The 25,879-nt window shown below is 42.2% G+C and overlaps 1 protein-coding gene across 1 annotated transcript in view; it reads left to right on the top strand.

Annotated features, from left to right (window-relative positions):
* Window positions 1-24,344, top strand: part of gng12a (guanine nucleotide binding protein (G protein), gamma 12a) — a 53,945-nt gene extending 29,601 nt beyond the window's left edge. The window contains exons 2-3 of the mRNA XM_017712292.2: window positions 22,295-22,403; window positions 24,211-24,344. Of these exons, the coding sequence (XP_017567781.1) occupies window positions 22,299-22,403; window positions 24,211-24,336 (231 nt within the window). The 5' untranslated portion in view covers window positions 22,295-22,298 and the 3' untranslated portion in view covers window positions 24,337-24,344. The remainder of the gene's footprint in view (window positions 1-22,294; window positions 22,404-24,210) is intronic.
* The last annotated feature ends 1,535 nt before the right edge of the window (window positions 24,345-25,879 follow it).

Below are 25,879 nucleotides of genomic sequence, written 5' to 3'. Positions count from 1 at the left end.
GCACTGTGTCAGGCTACTTTTTTCCTGATCTCCGTCTGGGTTTCTCCCTGGTCACATGCTCTGTGTGAGTGTGACCTTGAACCCGTGTAGAGATCACCAAGACTTTCCCTCCGTATAGGCCTCATGTGCTTTTATCGTGTGCTCCACCCCACATTATGACTGGAGATTAATTTCAGGCTGTCTCAGTTGCTCATGTTAATAATCAAGTGATCTACTGATTATTTTGACAGTTATTTGAATTACTTTTTTAACATCTCATCTTTTTGAATTATGCAGAAAATGTGAAAGATTTCCCCTCCGGACTGAGGAACAGAGTGGTACTGGGAAAATGACTCACATTTAAAGCTGCATTATGTAAGCTATGTAAGAAATGTGTTTCTGTACTGTAAACCATTTCATATCAAACCAATCTGAATGACTTTGTTTACATCTGAAGCACCGAATTATTCCGAAATATTGAAAATTAGGTGGAATTTCTCCCAAACTCAAGAATAGTAAACCAGACAAAATTCCAAAAATGGAATAAGATGTAGTAGGAATGCTTTAAAAAGCCACTATGAGGCAAAAAGGTATGTCAAACATGCATCTTGCTGTAAGGAAGATCAGTGGGAGAGTAAAATATACACGATTAGACTCTGTGCCTTTGGTTTTCAATGGAAAAGGAAGTAAAGGTGCAGTGTGACTGACCGTGTAACTCCAGTGCTTTTTTTAAAAATCATTTCTATCACACGGGCTGCGTCATGTGACGATGAGTGCATGGAAATGAGCTTTGGTCCCTGAGTGGCATATCTGCTCATGTGTTTAAGTGTCACATTCTTTGCATTACACGTTCCAGCTGTGAGTTCCTGTAATGCCCGGCATTCTGTTATGGAGACACGATGGTGTTCCTGTTATTAGATGCTCCTTTCTTCTTCTTAAGCAATGAAATCTGAGCGAGTTAAAACTAGGAACGTCAGTATTGCTCAAATTAGTGCCTGAAAAATCAAGTTCTTACAAAATGCCACAGTATAAAAACAGACATAGAAGAAAATCATTCAGAGCCTTTGAAAGACTGCAGAATATCGCTGCTGTCGGAAGAAAACCTTGTTTCTATCGTTTTTATCGTTTTTCAGTTTTTGATGCCATTTGAAGATGCGTGTTGCCCTTTAAATTGTGTGTAAATTTCAGGATGAATGGACCAAGAGAAATGGCCCAAAATGACTTGGGAAAAATTCTGGTTCCATTAACTTACACTAAAAGTAAAGGATGTTTTGTCCTTCTCCTGTAAAGTTACTATTTTGGAGATACGAGGTTTTGATCCGACAGCAGCGAGATGTTACTGTATATGCATACAGTCATATGCGAAACGTTGGACACTCCTGGTCAATTTACATGTTGTCTGAGTAAAGATAAGTCAACACATCCTCTACAGAGAAGTGACGAACATTATAGTGCACAATTTAACATACAACCCATCTCCTGGAGATCAACCTTCCTGCAGGTTTTACCTTAAACCCAGACCTAACATACATCCTTCATCTTACCAAGGCCTGCTGAGAGCGGTATTAGTTGGAGGTGAAGTCTGCAGGGGCAGGGGCAGGAGCAGGGCTGGTGACCAAGGCTGTGTGGGATTTGTTAACTTGCTTTCATTTAGAAAATCAAGAAAACATAGTTTCACCAGGGGTGCCCAAACTTTTGCATACATTCCCACTTGTGCTGACAAAGGAATCCTTAACCTCTTAAACTCCTTGAGGCCACCGGTGGTTCCAAAACACCCTTCATCATGTTCTTCATAACTGTCATAAGCTCCATCCAGAAGCTGGGCGTCGTGTGAGGCTGTAGCTCTTCTCTCCAGTCTAATAGACGGTGACGTCATTTTAAACCCTTATAATAAAAGAAGCTGAACTTTGTTTTTCTACTGAAAGTCGAGCCGTTTTTCCCCAAATCTGGGCTCTAAACTATAAACAGACGGCGTCTCTTCAGTGATCTGCTCTGGAAACATCACTTTTAGAAAACAACACAAAGAGCGTCTGAGATTTTTGGCTTTCAGCAGTAAACTGTGAGCGTATATTGATATGTGGAGATCATAAAACACAGGTTCTGTTCATTTGAGGGGCTTTTACAAAAAATAAATAAATAAATAAACAAATAAATAAAAAATTTACATTCATTTCATGCAGTTACTGAATAATTTGCCTTACGCTTTGGGTCACGTAAATTCGGATTGACAAACCCAAACATACCCTGGAGAATCTGCCCTCTATTGCACGGCTTTTAAAATGCCCTTCACTGTTGTTGCCCTCGGGGAGGTGGGCAGGTGGGGCAAGTTTGTGTTGTGTGCTCTGATCTCTGAAATGGCCTGAATGACAAGGTTTGTTAGCTAGCTAGTTAGCTTACATTGGCTAGCCTAGCCAATCTGCTCCTCATTGTTCCCTGTCTGGCCTTTTGATGACATCGTCTGATGTTAGCTAGGACCTTGAGAACCCTTTCAGAGAGTAACGCGTCACATTACATTAAGCATGTGGTCATAAACAGCGTCAGCAGGTCTGTTAGAGTTTACTCAGCATCTCCACGCGGTTTGAGGCAAAGGTGATGGTTTAGGTCTAAAGTTAGCAAGATGCTAATTCATATAAGTAAGCATAGACGTATGTAACTAGATGCCGCGTTGGGTCCAGTCGACGGATCCGCCAAGCTGGGGAGGTCAACACCGCTGTGAAATTTCACTGTTTCAGGATTACAGCACTGAGTGAAAGTCTTAGGCAAGGTGCAAGACCCATTTTCAAAATCTATTTATTTGTGTGGTTTGTGTTTATTTGCTGAGAAAAGTGTTAATATTCGATTAAACAAAATGTATAGAATATTAATAATGATTTTTTACACACACACACACACACACACACACACATACATATATATATATATATATATATATATGTTCTGGATGTTGTTGTGTTTGTTTACCCATCTCCAAGCCTCTCCTCCTCGAGGAAGTCCAGTATTATATGTAGTTAAAAAGCAGCTCCTGGTTTGACCAATCAGTGCTCAGTAAATTGAGCTCATGATGTAATTGATGATATTAACGAGTCTCTGTGGCGGCTGTGAAGGTGTCAAGGAAAAATATGGACCCGAGAAATTCTCGTTACCTTTTATAGTTTTTCTGTTTATCTGAATTATGAATACGACTTTATTCTAATGTATATTGTGATAAACTCACTGCTGAGGTCGACTGGTTAAACATTTGCTTAGACGCCTGAAACTTCCGTACAGTACTGTATCACTCTCAGAAAGAGGGATAGGATTATATAACGGAGGGAACGCAGCGACCCACGCTCATGTCCGTGTGATGTTTATGTGTAGGTGTGGTCGGTGTTGGTGATGCTCAGCGAACCTGCTGATGTGGTTGTTTTTTCTCTGGTTTTATATTAAGCTTATTTCATTTAATGCTCTATTCAGGAGATCTTAACTTGACGAAGTAGTATATATTTACAAGGGTGGTCAATGATTTGTGGTTGGTTAGTGTAGTGGGTAACACCTCTGCCTTCTATGCTGTAGACTGGGGTTCAATCCCCACCTGGGTAAACACCCTACACTACACCAATGAAAGTCCTTGGGCAAGACTCCTAACACCACCTTGGCCTGCCTGTGTAAAATGATCAAATTATAAGTCGCTCTGGATAAGAGCGTCAGCCAAACGCCGTAAATGTATTTAGGTAAGTTATAGCATTAATAAATCTGTGTAGATATTCATAATAGATTAACGTTAGCACACCTTCTTGCACGAACCTGAAGTCAACTTCTTATTCGCCAGATTTTTGTATGACTGTTCCCGTTCCACCTTAAATGGTGCAGCTTCAGGCACCAGAAAGCAACTGAGGAGGTTATTTTATTTTTATGTGTGTTTAGATTAGAAGTGATTCACACACTGATGGATTTGCTGGCGTGTCTGATTGTGTTTCTCGCACTAAACTCTGTTTTAACGTCAGGTGCAGACTAATTAGTAAGTAGTAAAAGGTCCCGAGAGCAGATCCCTGCGGTGTAGATTAATCCGAGTCTGAGGATTATAACAAAACAAATTTGGTGAAAATCCGTTGAGTAGTAAAGAACTTGGGGCCGGTTTAATCCGGAGACTCTTCGTCTCTCAATACGAGTGGATTTGTTCACCAGCGGATCTTGACCTCTCCAACATGGTGGACGTCCAGACATATCGCCTCACATGAAGAACAACAGGCAGCACCACGTCTAGGTGTGCATATCTACAGGTGGAAGCCTGTCAGCTGCATTAGCCTCATAGCCCCGGTGCAGAACATGTCTTGGCTGATGGACTACATTTGTGCTGAGGCAGGAAACCGTAAATGCGGTTTTTGTCCACGCTAATCGTTTTAAGCCTGTAGTGTGTGGTTCTAACACAGTGGCGCGTGTTTTACTGCACGCCGCATGTTTTCTGAGGCTGTGTTGTGTTTTCTTTCCATCTAGATTCTAAATTAGCCGGCGCCCTTTTGCCCTTTTGCACTTTCCTGCAGGGAATCTTCCAATCGGACGGCTCCCCCAGTGTAACCGAAACACAACTGTAGCTTTAATGACCTTATTGTGTGGTCACACCGAGGATTTGTTTTCCAAGACCACCAGAAAGTGCAGCAGGAGTTAACTGTGGACTTTTAACCTTGGGGAGTGCTGTTCTCTGATGGAGCGATACGCTGGCAGTGGTTGCTAAATGAAGGCTCTGTTTTAAGGTGCCGAGCGCTGAGGGCTGGCCGGGGAGATTGCTGTGTTGAGCTGAATAGGCGTTCGTGTCTGTGCAGGGAGATGAATGGAGGCATTTAGAGGTGACGGACACTCGGCGCACAATGGCTCAGAGTTTTACTGCGCGGCTGTAGAGTTAGCAGAGCGGGCCTGAAGCGTGCGAAAGTGTTAGCCCTCTCACAGCTGCATGCCTTTTTTGTTGTGCTCTCTCTCTCTCTCTCTCTCTCTCTCTCTCTCTCTCTCTCTGTCTCTCTCTGTCTCTCTCTGTCTCTCTCTCTCTCTCTCTCTCTCTCTCTCTCTCTCTCTCTCTCTCTCTCTGTCTCTCTCTGTCTCTCTCTCTCTCTCTCTCTCTCTCTCTCTCTCTCTCTCTCTGTCTCTCTCTCTGTCTCTTTTTCTCTCTCTCTCTGTCTGTCTGTTTGTCTGTCTGTCTGTCTATCTGTCTCTCTCTCTCTTTCTCCCTCTGTCTCTTTTTCTTTCTCTCTCTCTCTCTCTCTCTCTCTCTCTCTCTCTCTCTGTCTGTCTGTCTGTCTGTCTGTCTGTCTGTCTGTCTGTCTCTCTCTCTCTCTCTCCCTCTGTCTCTTTTTCTCTCTCTCATTCCTTCACATTTCATGCAGTGGTTTATTGCCATGTGTGAACTGTAATATCAGTTCATCCAGATTTATGTGAAAATTTAAACCGCTTGCCTGAAATGACATTTTGCTTTCAATTTCAATTTGTTTGTTGAGTTTAACATATTGGGGGGGAATACATTTTAATACATAACACTCTGACCACCTCCTCGTTTCTACGCTCATTGTCCACTTTATCAGCTCCACTTACTGTATAGCTGCACTCTGTAGTTCTACAGTTACAGACTGTAGTCCATCTGTTTCTCTGATACTCTGTTACCCTGTTCTTCAGTGGTCAGGACCCCCATGGACCCTCGCAGAGCAGGTACTATTTGGGTGGTGGATCATTCTCAGCACTGCAGTAACACTGACATGGTGGAGGTGTATGATTGTGTTGCGCTGGTACGAGTGGATCAGACACAGCAGTGCTGCTGGAGTTTTTAAAACCCATCAGAGTCGCTGCTGGACTGAGAATAGTCCACCAACCAAAAATATCCAGCCAACAGCGTCCTGTGGGCAGCATCCTGTGACCACTGATGAAGGATTAGAGGACGACCAACACAAACTGTGCAGCAGCAGATGAGCTGTCGTCTCTGACTTTACATCTACAAGGTGGACCGACAAGGTAGGAGTGTCTAATAGAGTGGACAGTGAGTGGACACAGTGTTTAAAAACTCCAGCAGCACTGCTGTGTCTGATCCACTCGTACCAGCACAACACACACTAACACACCACCACCACGTCAGCGTTACTGCAGTGCTGAGAATGATCCACCACCTAAAGAACCAAGTAGAATAAAGCAAATACTGACTACCTGATATTAATAAACACTACAGTTTAATAAGCTAACAATAAAATGTAGATTTTACTGAACCGTTTGTGTTTGTATTGTAAAGCATTGCTTTGGGCCTTTTTGGCATAACCAGTTTTTTCTTTCCTTCAGTACAATGGCATTTGTTTAGGAGGAGTAATTTAAAGGGTCGGGCCACGGCTCCTGGCTGGCTGCCTGCGTGAGTGCTGACGTATGTGAGACATTATCTGGCAGAGCTGCTGTTTGTTCAGGCAGGGGTGCTGAGTGATAAAGGCCCATTATTGCAGCCGTGCCCCCTCGTTTCTCCCTGCATTCGCTGGGCTTTTTTCACACAGTCCCAGCTGGGGAGTTGCTGTGCAGGGGCTATTTTTGCCCGAGTTGTTAATACTGCATGCGGTCGGCCGAGTGCATGACATCACCCTGCTCGGGGAGTGCGTTTAGAGTGATGAATGCTCCATAGTGCATTGTGCTCTGCACACTTAAAGGCCCTATATGCAGTCTCAAGAATGTAGCAGTGAAGATTGCATCTCCCATCGCTGCTTGTCCTGACATTTGCTGGTTTGACTATGCATTGCTTAGACTGCATTTTTAAGAAAAAAGTTAAGCATTTTAACTGGGTAAAACAGAAAAGTTTGCATTTGCATTTTAAGTATGGCTGTAAATTTTTACGCATTGGCTGCAAGTTGACTTTTACTTCTAAATTCAAGATACTAGTTGCCCCACAATATGGAAAGCCACGACTCTAGAAAAGATGAGATAGTATGTACTGAAAGCGGTAATGTGTACAAAGGCAAGATATTTAATGTTTTATCTGACCAACTACTACTTTTTTGTAAACATATGCTTGTTCTGTAATTATTGCCTGCAACATGCACATTGCCTTCTAGACCACGTCTTTTTCAGGGACGCCCAAGCTTATTTCAATGTGACAACTCTAAGGTAGACTATATATACGAAAGTATCCAGACACTCCTTCTGAATGGTCATTTCAGCTACTTTAAGGTGCCCTCATTGCTGACACCGGCGTTTAATTGTGTGCACACAGTTTGTGTAATCTGAAGAATAAAGCATAGCCAATAGAATGGGCCACGGTATGATGCTCCCTGAAATCTCTAGAACAATGGAGCTCCATTCAATGCCTTTGGGATGAGTTGGAGTGATCTAGAACTGATCATCCAATGTCAGTACTTGACCTCACTAATGCTCAATCAAATCCTCACAGCAATGTTCCAACATCTAGTGTAAAGCTTGATTTTAGGAAAGAAACATTGGGGAAAAAAACGTTGAAGTAACAGGTGTCTACGAACTTTTGGACATTAAATTTGAGTGTATAAGTGCGTATTAACTAAAAACAGAAATGTTCACGATGTAAATTGTTAAATGTCCTGTTTTAATACTGTTTTCAGTTGAACGCCGGTGAAGAATTCACTCGTACTGCTTACAGTTATTGTTACCATCACACTTACTGCTTTGCTTTGGATCTGGATAACATACAAGTGCATCCTGCACCTATGTGCATTGTATTGTATTGTATTGTATTATATTGTATTGCATTACGGTGGCACGGTGGGTGGCGCTGTCGCCTCACAGCGAGAAGGGCCTGGGTTCAATTCCCCGCGTGGGTGACCAGGGTCCTTTCTGTGTGGAGTTTGCATGTTCTCCCCGTGTCCGCGTGGGTTTCCTCCCACAGTGTAAAGATATGCAGTCAGGCCAATTGGACATTCTACATTGCCCCTAGGCTCCAGCACCTCTCCCGCCCCACCACGACCCCCCCATCCCCACAGGTTAGGGAACCAGCCCCTGTGACCGGAAGGTAGCCGGTTCGATCCCCTCGGCTGATGGTCCACGACTGAAGTGCCCTTGACCAAGGCACCTACCGCTCTGGGCAAGTGTGCTCGCTGCCCCCTAGCGTGTGTGTGTGTGTGTGTGTGTGTGTGTGTTCACTAGTGTGCATGTATGTGGGTGTTTCACTGCATGGATGGGTTAAATGCGGAGGTCTAATTACAAACTTTATTACTAACTACTGTTTTCTCGTCTTGAAAATGCTGACATGTTGTTCAATTTCCACTTGATGCATGTGTTCAAATAAAGCATTAGTTAAATAAATAAATAAACAAGTCGCGGCCAATTGAGCCTTTATAGTCTTTGTCCTGGCTTCCTCTTTCAGGACTTCAGAGGAATAAATCAGGTATTTGTAGCTGTGCATGTTCCTCTTTCGCCCGAACCTGATGCTGACGGCGCTGTGAATAATGTCCGCTCACTCACCCATTCACTTCTGCCCGTCATTGTTACGAGGCTTTAAAAAAACGCACACATGATGGTCAGGCACTTGCCAGAATCATTCACATGAGTGGAAACTCCCTGAGCTGCTGAGCTGCATTTCAGGCTGCTGCTGTGGTGAATTGAGTTATCCAGTCTGTGCACATTGCACTTCATTACAGAATTAATAACCGTAATTTATTTATGCATCACATTGTAGGATTTACCCGTCATTTTAACTAGTTTTTGTTTCATTAAAGCACTTTGACACCAGAGTTTGAAAGGTGCTATATAAATAAACTTGCCTTGCCTTAATTATTATTATTATTAGTACTGGTAATATTATTTGTATTTATTCTGTTTACTGCCTTACAGTTCCTTGCATACAGTTCTGTCCAAAAATCAGAGACTTCTCTCTTTCATTTAATTTCCAGTCAAAATAGCCATTAGATACAAGCTCTTGATTTTTTTTAGGTAGTATCTCTGAGGAGGTTAGATATAGGATGATCCACTGGCATAAGACACAGGGAAGTCAACGTTTACAGAGGTTACAGTTTCAGATTAAGAGCTACAGAGAAAACGGGGCTCCTAACAACCACCTGGAACACCTGGTAGACCTCAAAGCTGCCCCCATTAGATAAACAGCACTTCGTCTTTGAGAGAGAGGATCAAGCTGCTTCAGATCTGAAAACATCCACAGGTGTTTCTGTCCATCCTTCCACTGTGAGAAGACCACTCAGCGCTGTGGGTCTGAAAGGACGTGTAGCCGATCAAGAAGAACCTCACTGAGAAAAGGAGACGGACACATCAAACAAAGAAGCTGGACGATGGACTGACCACCCCAGAGCCCAGACCTCAACACCACTGAATGGGTTTGGTTACTTCAGAAAATCTAACCAGCTTCTAAGACTTTCTAGGAACTGAAAGTGAGTCTCCTAAAAAGAGTGGAAGCTGGGATGAAGGTAAAGTGTGACTCACTGAGCACAAACGTTTGATATATTTCTTTGTTGAGGCTTCTGTGTGAGTTTCTGTTGTTTTCCCTTGTATTTACTTAAACAGAAGTGGTCTCTGACATTTACTTGGTACTGTATGTTTGGATTCTTGGCCAGTAAAGGCTATTCTTGTTCCTGCTCTCCGTCAGTGGAAAGTTTAGTGTAATTCTGCAGTGCAGCTCATATTTATTCTGATTAACAGCGGAGGCGCAACCTGTTCCGTGGAACTACGTGTATGAACCGGTGGAGGAAGCAGCTGAAGCGAAATGTTTTGTGCATTGTTACTGAGATTCTTACCATAGGCTGCTCCATCTGCTGTTTGTTTTCTCTGAAACTAAAACATGGCTTGACCTTAAGCTGGCCTTGTTGTATGGGGCACGCTGAGCAGGACTTACAGTAACGCTTGACTGTCCCCCAGGTTACTGTGCATTTTCCTTACAATTTAAAAGCAAAGCAGATATACTGTGTATATATATATACTGTATATTAATATTAGTGATTTAATCTGTTTAGATGTCACCTTCATAAAACGATCACACTATTTTTCCAAATTTCCACATATACATAAAATATTTCAAAACAAAGCCATTCAGAGTGGTTTAGTGTAAAATGCTCTATTCTTGGGAAGCTAGAGTCAGACTTATTCACAGTGGTGGTGATGGGAACCAGACGTCTGAAGGATTTAACCATTAAAATGGCTTTTGCATACTAATTAGGCTTGTAACTACTGAGTAACTACATGGGCTGCAATGCAAAGTTGCTGAGCTATTCTTGGATCATTGAAGTATGTAGTCAAACTTTGGACCTGTCGATGAGTCCAGGCCATTTAAGGGATTAACACCTCTATAAAAGAAAGATATTACCTGAAATGGCTATGACTGCGCCACTGAGACGCGTTTACATGCACTCAGTAATCCGATCATAATCGGATTTCTGCAGTTATCTGATATTCAAATGGTCATGTAAGCATCATACTCCCATTTCCTAGATCAGAGTAAGGTCTACAAATCTAGAGAGCTGGATTTTAGCTCAGTAATCAGATTTCTCAGTGCTGTGAGCTCTTACTCTGATTTCTTTCGTTTCTCATCTTGAGCATGTGTGAAAACAGACGGCGGTACCGGAAATAAGCGAGCAGCATCGCCGCGAGACGCAGCACAACACTTAATACATGCTTGACGAAATGAAGGATTTAAAGCTTCATCTTCTAGATGATGTTTGTTCATATTTTCAGGTAAAACGCGCAATGTTTTTTTTTAAAAAGCCACGGTATGAAGTTTTAATTTTTAACTTTTACGTTACGTCTTCTTCTGTGAGTTTACGGTCTGACTCATGTAGACCCAGAGTTTCCCTGTTATCTGATTACTCAGTTGCATGTAGACACTTTGATTGGGTTACTGACAAAATCTGGTTTTCTGCAGTTATCGGATTATTGAGTGTTTCACAGCAGTTTTGAGAAGGATTTTATCATAAAATACATTTTTAAATGGTGGAGGGATGCATGCAGGGTGCTAGTTTCCCAAAAAACATATTATTTTAGATTTCTATTCATATTTCACCATCATAAGCATTCCATATAAAAACTCAGAAGATTTGTGTGGGTTCACTGGGTGTTTTTGAAGAGTAAATAAAATGTCTATATCTGTGTTGTAGTCATGGTAACCCCTGGTTCCCATCACCACCACTGTAAAGAAATCAGAGTCTCTGCGGTCAATCATTTCACACCAAACGGCTCTGAATGACTCTCTTTACGTCTTAGAGATGTACAGAAATTCATGAATAGACTAGCTGATGTGATTTCTGGTGCTTTATAACATTTAAAAATGAACAAACATATATTTTGTAGCTAAAAAAAGTAGTAGCAGTCATTTTAAAGCCTGAATGTAGTTCATGCTTTTGTCCATCTGCATGGCTTCTTCACTCTTCAGTGGTTTGAACTTGAATGATGGCCTGTTGACCTTTTGATTCTCCCATTTATGACTTGCTTATAATGTTTGTGTGCTTTTCTGTACCAAAAACTATTTTCCAGTCTTTTATATGCCTTGGAATTAAACATGCTGTTTTTTGTTACTGTGGCTTTAAGAGTGATATATGTAAATGAGCTCTGTTCTAATTGGCTGTCCTGTTTGTGCCTTGTTCAGAAAGCTGGGCTGAGACACTCCTTCTGACTTCAGTGTGAGTGGGCAGAGCTACACTGTTACATGTTGAATAGGCAGTGTATGTAAATGAAATGGCTTGTGTGACATCACAAAAACAGTGAACTCAAAGCAGGCCATATTCGCAGTTTAGTTACCCTATATGGACTTGGATATATATGGAGTTGGTTCAGTATGTGGAGTTGGTTACTTAGTGTAGTGGGTAACACCTCTGCCTTCTATGGTGTAGACTGGGGTTCAAACCCCCTACACTATACCAATAAGAGTCCTTGGGCAAGACTCCTAACACCACCTCCACCTACCTGTGTAAATTGTAAGTTACTCTGGATGAGAGCGTCTCCCAAATGCCGGAAATGTAAATGACTTATGAATTGAGACGTGAACAGAAACTTTAACCATGTTTACAAACTGCATCAAACTTTTTGATGTGAGAAAAGTGAGTTTAGTGTTCCAGGGTAAGGGCCTTTTCAATGAATGGTGGAGCTGTAAACTGTGTAGAAGGTTTCCAAAAGTCTTCACTCACACATCCAAATCATTGAATTCAGGTGTTCCAATCACTTCCATGGCCACAGGTGTATAAAGCCGAGCCCCTAGGCCTGCAGACTGCTTCTACAGACATTAGTGAAAGAATGGGTCGTTCTCAGGAGCTCAGTGAATTCCAGTGTAAAGTGTAAAGTTTGGTGGAGGGGGGATCATGGTGTGGGGTTGTTTTTCAGGAGTTGGGCTCGGCCCCTTAGTTCCAGTGAAAGGAACTCAATGCTTCAGCACCAAGAGATTTTGGACAACTTCATGCTCCCAACTTTGTGGGAACAGTTTGGGGACGGCCCCTTCCTGCTCCAACATGACTGCACACCAGTGCACAAAGCAGGTCCATAAAGACGTGGATGAGCCAGTTTGGTGTGGAAGAACTTGACTGGCCTGCACAGAGTCCTGACCTCAACCCCATAGAACACCTTTGGGATGAATTAGAGCGGAGACTGTGAGCCAGGCCTTCTCGTCCAACATCAGTGTCTGACCTCACAAATGCGGTCAAAAATTCCCATAAACACACTCCTAACCCTTGTGGAAAGCCTTCCCAGAAGAACTGAAGCTGTTATAGCCGCAAAGGGTGGGCCGACATCATATTAAACCCTATGGATTAAGAATGGGATGTCAATCTAGTTCATATGTGTGTGAAGGCGGAAGAGTGAATACTTTTGGAAATATAGTGTATATCAGTGACTGTTCTGTGATTAGACCCCCCTTTACAGTGAGGACCAGCCCTACTGAGCTTTCCCATGGCAAAGAGCTTTGGATTTGTGGTGGCACGTTGATGCTGATCGTGTGAAATTGTCTAATAAACAAGAGCATAAAGGCTGAAGCCTCAGCAGACTTTACTGAGCTGCAACAGTTTCAACAGTTGGACCTGACAAAGCAACACTGCAGGTGTTTACAGTAAACAGAGATGTTTTGAATCTGACTGTAAAGCATTCAGTGTTCAGTGCTGGTATAATGAGACTATTGACCATCACTTCTGTAAACACTGAAGATGATGACATCTTTTGGTTGTTTTTGTCCAAGACTCTCCTGATGCCGAAGTAAACATATTACAAGCACATTTAAAGAGACAGTTTTGCTAAAATTACATTGAATTTGTTTGACCTTGGTTGGTTTATATCATTAGGTGATAGGAACCAGACGTCCACCTCTAAATGCTCCCTCACAGGAAGTTATTACACTAAATGGTTATGAATATGCTGCCTGTTTATGACAGCTTTGAGAAGGTTTTGGCCTAAAACATGTTTTAATTATGTAGAAAAATTGAACAAAAATTCCCCTTTATGGCAAATGGTGACATTGGGGGAAATTAAAGCTGCACTATGTAAGATTTTTTTTGTTAAAACTGAAAGAAGTGGCATTACTGAGTGAGTAGAACAAGAAAACAGGCTAAAATATGGTGAGTCGCCCTGTAAAGCCTGAAATAATCATTCAGAAGTCAGAGGCGTCAAGTCGGGAGTTTTTCACACCACGTTGTATGTATTGACGTCACATACAGACTCAAAAAGAAGCTCCAGCTCCATGTTTAGGTCTCAAATGATTCCAAAATCAACATCATACTGGTGAAGAAGTGAAGACGTGATACTTTTTAAGTCCCACAAACGGGGAAATTCCACCTCTGCATTTAACCCATCCATGAAGTGAAACACCACATACACACTAGTGAATACACACACACACACACTAGGGGGCAGTGAGCACACTTGCCCAGAGCGGTGGCCAGCCCTATCCTCGGCACCTGGGGAGCAATTGGGGGTTAGGTGTCTTGCTCAAGGACGCCTCAGTCATGGACCCGTCGGCACTGGGGATCAAACTGGCAACCTTCTAGTCACAGGGCCAGTTCCCCAACCTCCAGCCCACGACTGCCCCCAACAGTATATAACTAACTCACCTCCACCAAGTTTAGACTGAGTTCTCTTCGAGTTCTCTTCAGTCAGCAGATTCATCCACTCTGGGAAGGGGGCTGAAGCACAACTCATGTTCCATATGGTTCTTCTGCATACTGCGTGCAATTCCACATTTCCACCAAAGGGGTCTCCAAATCCCCAGATCTTTTCCAATGTACACACTTAAAGATGGCTCTTTAAAGGTTCTGTAGTAAACACTTAAAGAACCCCTTGCATCATGAAAGGGGTCTTTGCCTTGTGAAAGGGTTCTTCAGAATGTGCTGTAGACGGTTCTATGCAGAGGGTTTTATAGAGCACCAAAAAGGACTCTTCTATGGTTACATGCTCGACCTCGTCAAAACAGAAGAACCCTGTTTGGTGCTACATAGAACCCTTTTCAAAAGGGTTCTGTTTATAACCATCTACAGCACATTCTGAAGAATGCAGAGAACCCTTTAATGCAAAGGGCTCTTTGAGTGTTCATGGTTCTATATAGAATCATTTGCTTTACTAAGGAATCAGTTTTAAGAGTGTAGCTTTAAGCAAACACAGAGAATCATATTTGTTTATAGCACTTTTTAAGAGTGTGAAATGGAGCATAAAACAAAACTCATCCCGCCGTTCCCACCGCGAACGCGCCGCAGTAACATACAGGTGTGTGCTTTTATACTGGAATTGAATTCGGAAAGCATTGTTGCTGTTAACACGATATCCGTGAATTGACGCTGCCCTTAATCAAACGTGCTTTTATTGTGCATCTCTAAACAGCAGGAAGCTCCAGAAACCCTCCAGCCTGTGTCTGTAGAGTGTAACTCGGCTGTAGTTCACTCCCTCCCCTCCTAGCTCTCTGCAGACTGTCCTGGTATAAGGATGTCATTATGCAACTCTTCCTGGATGGACTGGGATGTCCCTGGTTTTTATGTGTGTGGTGTAATAGCTTCCTTACAGTCTCTTTTCACTCGGCTTTCCCTTGGAGGAAGATGAATACCGTGGTTTAAGCACCTTTTGCTTGTGTTACATCAGACCCAGTAACCTGATGCAGCGACATAAAAGGGGGGGGGCGGGGGGGTGTAAGGATTTAAGTGATGCAACCACTGGGGAACCCTCAGATCCTTGTAGGCCTTCAGAGGAGGCCTAATGATCTCTGGGATACGAACAGAACACGTCTGTAATTTTTAGTTCATTTTGATTAAATATTATAATCACGTTTGTTGTGTTTTTAAGCTCTGCCGAAGTTGTAGTAATGGTCTTATTACACTGCTAAATTTTGTTGCGTTTAAAAATCGTAGTCTTAAAAATGTGAACGTCTTGAAACTTAATCTTGAAAATTATCAGGATTTTTTTTCTCTCCATAATATCTATTAATGATGAGCATTCCAAGCATTCACAAGTGAGAGTCGGCTCTTTTGGCCGGCATTAAAAAAAAATTCACAACTTTTTCAAAAAAATCGTTTGGCTTTGTTGTTTGTTTTTTTTTGTTTCGAGGTAGAAATTTATTGAATATGTAGTAAAGTAACTAGAACAGAGCAGGACGCATCAGGAGTAATATGACTGCATCTTGTACAGCGTGCATTGCAGTGCATTCTTAATGATGCAGCAAAATTATTAATTGATAATAACAATTTAAGACTTAACTAAAGTTTTACGACTGGAGACTTGAGACTCGATTCAGACTTGTACCGTGAGGACCTGAGACTTGGCTCTCAATTGCTTAAAATGACTTGTGAACCTCTCTAGTCATAACCTTAAATATCAATTGGTGAGACAAGGAAAACAAATGTTAAACAAACAGTGAACTTTTTTTTTTTTCCCCATGATAAAAACAAAAGATGAGGTTTTAATATCCAAGAATCGTGGTCAGGAAACAGGCATGGGTCACATCCAAAACAGCAAAAAGGCACAAAACGGCAACCATAACCAGGGGGCAGGCTTTGTTGTTTAAAAGTCAGTACATAAGGATTTTTAATTGATCATTTTTAAGAGGCAGGGGGATCACAAGATAAGCAGACGGGCAGAATGCAGGCACATCAATCAGCCAGTCAGCAGCCAAAGACAGAAGTCAAAGAACAGAAGAACCAATGTGGCACTCTTGGAAACGGCTAAGAGGTTCCATGAAAACCGAGTCAAACTAACACAAGCACTAACACTAGCAGGTGTTGGGTGTAATGAGGGGGCAGAGCTGGGATGTTCCCAGGAGATCCAGGAGGGGGTCCTGTGATTTAGTTCGTCTTAATTTACGAGGAAAGAAAACCAAATTTGAGCCAGCTCCTAAACTCGTTCACGAACAACACATCATTAGTATCTGGGTAGATGCAGCCAGGCGAGGTCTCCCAGTGGTTAATGCAGGGTTGGCAACATGCAACTCTGGAGACCCATCCGGCTCTTTCACTGCCCTGTTGCGGCTCCACAGCTGAATTAGATTAGCAGGTATAAATGAAATAATCCTCCTTTACAGTAAAATAAAGCTCTGCTGATTGTTCAACACAGTTTAACACTAAATGGTCTTAAACAGTGCCCTGCTGTCTGGATGTCCCAGCAAAAGTTTTAACAAGCTGCAGCCAGAGTCTCACAAGAACCAGAAAGTTCAACCAAATCAGCCCAGCTTTATCAGCCCTGCACTGGTTACCAGTTAAATTTCACATTGATTATAAAATCCTATTACTGACCTATAAAGCTCTAAATGGACTCGCCCCTCAGTACCTGAGTGACCTTCTCTCCCACTATGAACCATCATGCCTACTTAGATCACAAGGTGCTGCTCACTACTGGTACCTAGAACTAATAAAGCTCCATCAGGGGGAGAGCTTTCTCATACAAAGCCCCCCAGCTCTGGAATAATCCTCCTGTTAATGTTCGGGACTCAGACTCAGCCTCAGTCTTTAAGTCTAGGCTAAAAACTTACTTGTACTGTGGAGCCTTTGGTGATTAGTCTCCCTGTCAGGTCTGGACCTGCTGGAGTCTCTGCTGCTCTGTTTTATTGTAATCTGTGGTCAGCCACTCTTTACAGAACTGACTGCGTTTTCTTTCCTTTCTCTGCCGAGCTGATCAGCTGACCATCCTGTGCGTCTGATGCTACTGCCTCTTCTGCCTTGATTGGTGCCGCTGCTCACCAGCCTTCTGGACCGGTTTGACCACCACTGAGCTTCTTGCTGTACAGCGCTGTGCAGTCCTCACCCTCAGATCTTCTCTTTCCCACTTTACTATAACACTTCATACTAAGGCTGTTTGCTATCCGGTGTGGACCAGAGGAGGGTGGGTTCCCCTTCTGAGTCTTGGTTCCTCTCAAGGTTTCTTCCTCTTTTAGGGAGTTTTTCCTTGCCACCGTTGCCGCTGACGACTTTCTGTAATACTGATTGTTCTGTAAAGCTGCTTTGTGACAACACCTGTTGTAAAAAGCTCTATATAAATAAATTTTGCTTGCTTTCTTGAGTTAATGTTGAGCTGCTGATTCACCCTTTAGCCCTGAAAGTTGGTGTGCAGACTGCTGACCACCGTAGCAACACGGTCAACAACCTCGCTTAGTACCGTACGAAGCAGCAAAGAGAAAAATTTAAGACAAACATCGAAGATTTGGAGACGGATTGACTTATTGGCAATTCTAATCACTCCAGTTGGTTTCCTGATACGTTTAATCTGCAGCAAGAAACTGTCAAACACTAAACACTATTTCTCATTCAGATTTTCCCTTTGCGTCTTAAATGCACCATTTAAGGTGGAACGGGAAAATTCAAACAAGAAGCCGGCGAATGAAAAGCGACTTCAGCCTCGTAAAAAACTGAACGCTGAGAAACATTTTACAAGAAACTGTTCCACTTTTGGAAAAGTTTCCTGCTGGAGATGCGAGAAAAGCGACTGTAGCTAAGCCGAAGCTTAAAGCTGTGTTTTCGATTATATTTCAGCCTGAACTACAACATTAACACATACTGAGACACATTTACAGTCAAGGCGGTAAAATGGACATAAAATATCGTGGCTCCCAAGGTTGTTTTCATGTTTCTGAAAGGACAAAATGACTCTTCTTAACATTTGAGTTGCTGACCCCTGGGTTGATGAAAGATCACTTGGTTGTAATTGACTTTTGCTGTTGGTGTTGCTTAAACAGTACATTAGTTCTGCTGGTGCATTGTTTCATGTCAGAAAAGCTAAATATGATACATTTAATGTCCTGATATATTTCTGCCATATCACCCAGTCTTTATTGGTAATATTATGATTGACCACAGTTGTGCACAAACTATAATAGGCACTGATGTGGCTTGTATGGCCAACAGAGACAGTGAAGCTGTGCAGGAGCAGTGCATTGTGGTTTCCTTTTTATTTCCCCTCTCTTTGTTTAGTTTGGTTGCTCAGAAAGCGAATGACGTTGTTGCTACTGTGGAGCGCTGTGCATTCATGCTCGTCCAGTTATGAACACGCGCACACACACACACACACACACACACAGGGAGTGCAGTGTGTGGTCGAGGTGTGTGTGTGTTTTCAGGTGAGGGTTGATATAGGAAAAGAAATAAGGCCAGTTTTAAGGTGCTAAACTTCTAACTGATGATATCAGCACTGTGCAAATGTCCAAAACCTCCGCTTATTTTCAGTGGAAACAGCCATTAAACACAAGTTATTCATTTTTCAGAGTTCAGAAAAAAGCAGAAAACTTATTTCACAGAAGCCTCAACAACCTAATCTAACATCTGCTTGTTTGAGTGGTCAGTGTGTCACTCATTCCCTTCATTCCAGCTTCCACTCTTTTCAGAAGACTCACTTTCAGCTCCTCGAGGAACCTGCAGACACGCCTCCAGAGTTCAGTCTTAGAAGCTGGTTGATGATTTTCTGAAATAATCAAACGCATTCAGTGGCGTTGAGCTCTGGACTCTGGGGTGGTCAGTCAGATGGTCTGAGAACACCAGCAGCTTCTTTGTTTGATTTTCAGATTTTCTTCTTCTCCTCTTGAAAAGCTTTACTTGATGGCCATTTTGACTTGGTTCAATGAAAGAATGGTGGTCTCTGACTTTCACAGAGTAATAAAACTATGTAGTAACGTGTGGGAACAAGATCCTAAAGCTATGCCATGACTTTTAGTAAGGTGTGGGAACGAGATAATTGAGTCGTAGCACTGACTAAGCAAGCCGTGGGAACAAGATCATGGCCTGTTAAGCAGTGTCCAAGACTTATCTTATGTTTACCACTGTGTTACATCACCTTTCCTTTTAATAACACTCAATAAGCGTTTGGGAACTGAGGACACTGATTGTTGAAGCTTTGTAGGTGGAATTCTTTCACATTCTTGCTTGATGTACAACTTCTGCTGCTCAGCAGTCCGGGGTCTCCGCTGTCGTATTTTGCGCCACACATTTTCAATGGGAGACGGTCTGGACTGCAGGCAGGCCAGTCTAGTACCCGCACTCTTTTACTACGAAGCCACGCTGTTGTAACACGTGCAGAATGTGGCTTGGCATCGTCTTGCTGAAATAAGCAGGACGTCCCTGAAAAAGACGCTGCTTGGAAGGCAGCAGATGTTGCTCCAAAACCTGTATGTACCTTTCAGCATTAATGGGGCCTTCACAGATGTGCAAGTTACCCCTGCCATGGGCACCAACACCCCCCCCACACCATCAGAGATGCTGGCTTTTGAGCTTTGCACTGAAAACAATCCGGACAGTCCTTTTCCTCTTTGGCCTGGAGGACACGATATCCATGATTTCCAAAAACAGTTGAAACTGACTCGTCAGACCACAGGACACTTTTCCACTTTGCGTCAGTCCATCTCAGATGAGCTCGGCCCAGAGAAGCCGGCGGCGTTTCTGTGTGTTGTTGATATCTGGCTTCGCTTTGCATGGCAGAGTTTTAACTTGCACTTGTAGATGGAGCGACGAACTGAGTTCACTGACAGTGGTTTTCTGAAGTGTTCCTGAGCCCATGTGGGAATATCTGTTACAGAATGATGTGGGTTTTTAATGCAGTGCCGCCTGAGGGGTCGAAGGTCACGGGCATTCAGTGTTGGTTTTCTGCCTTGCCGCTTACTTGCAGAGATTTCTCCAGATTCTCTGAATCTTTTGATGATATTATGGACTGTAGATGATGAAATCCCTAAATTCCTTGCAGTTGCACGTTGAGAAACATTGTTCTTAAACTGTTGGACTATTTGCTCACGCAGTTATTCACTAAGTGGTGAACCTCGCCCCGTCCTTGCTTGTGAACGACTGAGCCTTCCAGGGATGCTCCCTTTATACCCAATCATGACACTCACCTGTTTCCAATTAACCTGTTCACCTGTGGAATGTTCCAAACAGGTGTTTTTTGAGCATTCCTCAACTTTCCCAGTCTTTTGTTGCCCCTGTCCCAACTTCTTTGGAACGTGTTGCAGGCATCAAATTCAAAATGAGTGAATATTTGCATAAAACAAAGTTTATCTGTTTGAACATTAAATATCTTGTCTTTGTAGTGAATTCAGTTGAAATATAGGTTGAAAAGGATTCGCAATTCATCGTATTCTGTTAGTCAATCACTTAATTAGCTTAATTAACTCCTCTTTGAGGTCATTCTGCTGACAAAGTGGAAATTTGGCCTGTTGGATATTTTATTTATAATATTAAATAAAATAATTAAGTTAAAAAACAAGTTATAATATTATAACGAACTTTTTAAAAGCTGAGCTGAGGGACTTCCAGAACTGCTGAATAGCATTTTATGGCTGCTATGAAAAGAGGTTAAAGTCAGTTACTGATTAGTTGATCAGTTTGCATTGTTTGGTTGTTTAGTGTAGTGGGTAACACCTCTGCCTTCTACACTGTAGACTGGGGTTCAGTCCTAGCCTGGAGAAGCACCCTACACTATACCAATAAGAGTCCTTGGGCAAGACTCCCAACAGCACCTTCGCCTTACCTGTGTAAAATAATCTAATTGTAAGTCGCTCTGGATCAGTTCGTCTGCCAAATGCCGTAAAATGATGCATGCTATTTTAAAGAAGCAGAGCCTGATGGCCATTTCTATAAATTTATTACCTCATATATTTCAGTAAAATCTTTTTAAACGCTTCTTTGTTCGTATTTGTTTTGCTTCTTTGTTTGTATTTTTCAGAATCTTTGAAAGGCTCTGCACGGATTTTATTTACTTTTTTTATTGTTTGACTTGTTTTAAAGGCTTTCAGTCCTCAGTGGACACTGAATGATGGGGCTCTCCATTACTAATACAGTCAACAGTGACCGCCCTGGTATCATGATTGCTTTCCATTCATTTGATGTTTTGTTTTGTAGCTGCGTCTCTCTCTCTCTCTCTTTGTGACCACAGGTCATCTGGTTACCTAACTTCTCTGAAACACGGCTGCTTTAAACAGTTCAGAAAGTTTTGTCGGATGTGGTGGGTTTTGTGTCACAACCTCCTCCTGTGCTGCGTCAGAAATGTCCTGTTCTTTGAGGTTCAGAGGCAGGATGCAGCCCTGCACACCCTCAAACACTCAATATCAACTCTGATACAACAGGATGTCTGAAGTCAGAGACCACCCTTAATTTACTTGATTTCGAATCAGAGCAGCCATTAAGAACAAGTCATCCATTTTTCAGCTACAAGTATTACTCAAGTATTCAGTGAGTCTCTCTCCACCATCATCCCAGCTTACACTCTTTTCAGGAGCCTCACTTTCAGCTCCTCAAAGAACCTGCAGACACCTCCAAAACCTCCAAAGTTCAGTCTTAGAAGCTGGTTAGATTTTCTGAAGTAATCCAAACCCATTCAGTGGTGTTGAGGTCTGGGGGGCGGTCAGTCCATCGTCCAGCTTCTTTGTTTGATGCGTCCGTCTCCTTTTCTCAGTGAGGTTCTTCTTGATCAGCTTCACGTCCTTTCAGACCCACAGCGCTCAGTGGTCTTCTCACAGTGGAAGGATGGACAGACACCCCTGTGGATGTTTTCAGATCTGAAGCAGCTTGATCTTCTCCTCTCTCTCAGAGATCAAAGCTTTCAGTGCTGTTTATCTGATGTGGGCAGTTTTGGTGTCTACCAGGTCTTCCGGGTGGTTGTTAGGAGCCCCATTTTCCAGTTCTGGTTTTGGAAACTCCTGTTTTTTACTTTCTCCTTACTTATGCAAGTGGGTGATCTTCCATCTAATCTCCTCACAAATATCTCATGATAAATGAATAACTTCGTTTCGACTGGAAATGAAATAAACTTGAGGGCGGTCCCTTAGTTTTGTTCAGTGCTGCACATACAAAATAAACACAATGTACAGAGGCTGTTCCAATATTCTCAATAATTGAGCGTCCTTGTGTTTGTGACTTTTATTTGGTTTATTTTCAGTTGTGGCTCTGAATAAAGAATAACGAATTGTGTTTGTGTTTCACAGGTTTATGTTGCTGAAAATGTCTTCTAAGATGACGAGGTCAGACAACATAACCCATGCAAGAAAGACAGTTCAGCAGCTACGAGTGGAGGCCTGTATTGAGAGGATAAAGGTGTGTGTATGCACTACTATGTTCCAGAAGATGCCTTTCTTTTCAGCCTTGTGATTTGCTGAGATTACCTTAACTTCCTTATGGTCACATGTAAAAACAGTCATTTTTAAAATTACAACCACACTACCAAAAAAGTCAGGAAGCTGTGCAAGAGGTTAATAAAAACAGAAGGCTGATGTGCAAATCATACAACCCTGTAATTGAAAATAGCCCAAAGACAGCATATCAGTTGATGAAACGGAGATATTTTATTGTTTTTTGAAAAAGATACATCCAATTTGAATTTGATGCCAGCAACACCTTTCAAAAAAGTTGGGACGGGGGCACGTTTACCACTGTGCTGCATCAGCTCTTCTTTTAACAGTGAAAAGTGAATTGTTTTCTCATTCTGGTTTCATATAGGATTTCAGATGCTCAACAGTTCTGGGTCTCCTTTGTCGTATTTCTCATTTCATAATGCTCGCAGTCTTTTCAATGGGTTACAGTTCTGGACTGCAGGCAGGCCAGTTTAGCACTGTTTTGCTATGAGAGAGAGCGAGAGAGAGACAGAGCGAGAGAGAGAGACAGAGAGAGAGAGAGAGAGAGAAAGAGCTAGAGAGCGAGAACGAGAGAGAACGAACTTTATTGATCCCAGAGGAAAATGCAGTGTTTCTGTAGCAAGACATATAATTACACATAAACTTACATAAATCCAAAATAGAAATAAATCTAGACAGAAGTTAAAGTACAAGAGAAATAAAATAAAGTATAAAAGTATATCAGTTTTGCTATGTTGTTGTAATATGTCCAGAATGTGGTTTGACGTTATCTTGCTGAAGTAAGCAAGGGCTTCCCTGAAATAGACGTCATCTGGATGGCAGCATATGCTGCTCCGAAGCCTGTACGTATCCTTCGGCATCAGTGTTTCCTTCACCGATGTGCAAGTTACCCCTTCCATGTGCACTAATGCAGCCCTAGGTCATCATGGATGCTGGCTTTTGAACACTTTTCCACTTCGCCTCAGTCCATCATAAATGCGCTTGGGCCCAGAGAAGGCAGCAGCGTTTCTGGATCCTGTTTATATGGTCACTTCTTTGCATGGTAGAATTTTAACTTGCATTTGTGGATGCAGCAACAAACTGTGTTCACAGACTGTGGTTCTCAGAAGTGTTTCTGAGCCCCTGCAGTGATTTACCCTACAGAATCTACAGAATCTACAGAATCCACCTGAGGGCCCAAAGATCACAGCCAGCAAATACGGGTTTTTGGCCTTGTCCCTTACATAGAGAGATTTCTCCAGAATCTCTGAAGCTTTCAGTGATATTATGTGCCATAAATGATGAAATCCGCAAGTTCTTTGCTGTTTTCGGTTGAGAAATGTTAAAATGTTTGACTCCAGTCTTTGACATAGTGGTGAACGCCTCCCCATCTCATCTTTACTTCTGAAAGACTCCGTCTCTCTGGGATGTTGAATTTGAGATGTCATGATACATTGAATCATCTCCTGAAGAATCGAATCGAGTCACAGTTCAATTTGTGATAACATGATACATTGAATCATCTCCTAAAGAATCGAGTTACAGTTGAAATTGAGGTCCCACTGAATCATTTTCTAAAGAATCGAAATGATTTGTGGTAAAATCTGAGATCTGATGAATCACTGAATCATTTCTTAAATAACTGAATCAAATCATTGGAGGTCAGAGATGAGATTTACACCCCTAGGAATGACACATGATAACTTAGCACTGTGTGAATACTGTAGTGAATATGGTATTTGGCTGTGTTTCTGAATGACGCATCACTTTTCTCTGCTCCTCCCGTCCAGGTGTCCAAGGCTTCAGCTGATCTGATGCGATACTGCAGTGAACACGCCAAGTACGACCCTCTGCTCATGGGTATCCCTGCCTCAGAAAACCCCTTCAAGGACAAAAAGCCCTGCATTATATTGTAGTTCGCCCACCTCGAGTTCCTTATTATTTAATTAATTCCACTCAACACTGCCTTAAAGTCCAGATCTACTTAAAACTGTGCGGAAGGTTTTGGGCCGCATTTTAGATCCAGTACGAGTTACTGTAAATCGGTGTCAATCAGTACTAATCACTCACGATTAGCTTCATTTAATGCAACTTTACTCATCATAAAGATAATATATTCCGTGTGTACAGTTGTTCAGACTGAACGTAAAGCATTCCAGGGAAGGACTTGGTCTATAACTGCAGAAAACAGTGTTACATTGCTCTTTTCCACCGAACTGTGTCATTGGTTGATGACTGTGTGGTTTGTTTTAGGAAGTTCCACATGTAAAGAAAGAGAGAGAGAAAGCGAGAAAGCTGAATAACTGATGAACCTTAATAATCGGCACATTTATGAGAAAGCCTCTCATTTCCTCATAAGGCCAAGACAATTTTACTGGAACAGAAGAAGGATGTTTTCGGCTTTTTCAGGTTAATTTTAATGAAAGATCTTTTTGTCTCACAGAGTCTTGTTTGTAGTAAAAAAACGGATGTTAAATAAGAAGAAACGTTTGTGATGTGTCGACTAATCGTGTGGTATTCTAGTATTTTATCCCTGATCCTTATAGCAAAGGGACTGATTCCTTTTAAGAAGGTTGCGTTTCTTAATGAATATTGAAGTGGACATGTTTCGTTGTTTTATTGGGGGCGAATACTTTATCACAAGATAAACTTCTGGGTTAAATAACTGCAGTATTGGTTGAAAGTGGATGCTACATTAAGCTTTATGCATTATGAATGGGACCGTATTAGCCAATAACAGCAGCGTTGTGCCTATTCCAGGCACTATACAGGTGAACAAAGCTTAAATCCTGATTGGTCGGTGTGATTCCAGCCACACGTATTTAGTTAATGCAGTTTAAATGAAGAACTAATTGAAATCTGATCTAAAAATGTTTAATCAAAATCAGTCTAGATGACAATCACTTGTTAGTTCATGCTGCTATTGACCAGCCACACTTTGTTTTTTCCCCTCACTGGCCACTTTATCAGAAGCCCCTACCTTGCATTTCCTCTAACTGGCCACTTTATCAGAAACACCTACCTTATAACTCCGTTTTTTAGGTGTAAACTTACAGACTGCAGCCCATCTGTTGCTGCAGTTTGTCCTCTATTCATCATCTGTCATTTTCTGACTAGAGGACTACTGCTGACCGGATAATATTTGGGTGGTGGGCCATTCACGTTACATCACGTCATGTCTCACTTCTCAGCCATCCCTATGGTCAGAAACCCCCGATGAAGGATTATAGGATGGCTAACGCAAACTTTGTATCAACAGATGAGCTGCAGTCTCTTAACTGTACACCAGCAAGGGAAGGGTTTCTAATAAAGTGGCCAGCGAGTGCTTTATTTGATAGATTTGTCTTTATATCTGCATTTTACAAGGTCATAAACGTGTTGATAGACCTCTCGTCGATATTGTGAACAGGCAGTCCAGTGACCATCAGATTATTGAGTGTGTGTAAATTTGCTGGAGCA

The sequence above is a fragment of the Pygocentrus nattereri genome, chromosome 19 (assembly GCF_015220715.1).
Source record: "Pygocentrus nattereri isolate fPygNat1 chromosome 19, fPygNat1.pri, whole genome shotgun sequence".
In the NCBI taxonomy this organism is placed as follows: Eukaryota; Metazoa; Chordata; class Actinopteri; order Characiformes; family Serrasalmidae; genus Pygocentrus; species Pygocentrus nattereri.
Note: the sequence above shows the minus strand (reverse complement) of the source record. Positions and strands in the feature narration are given on the sequence as shown.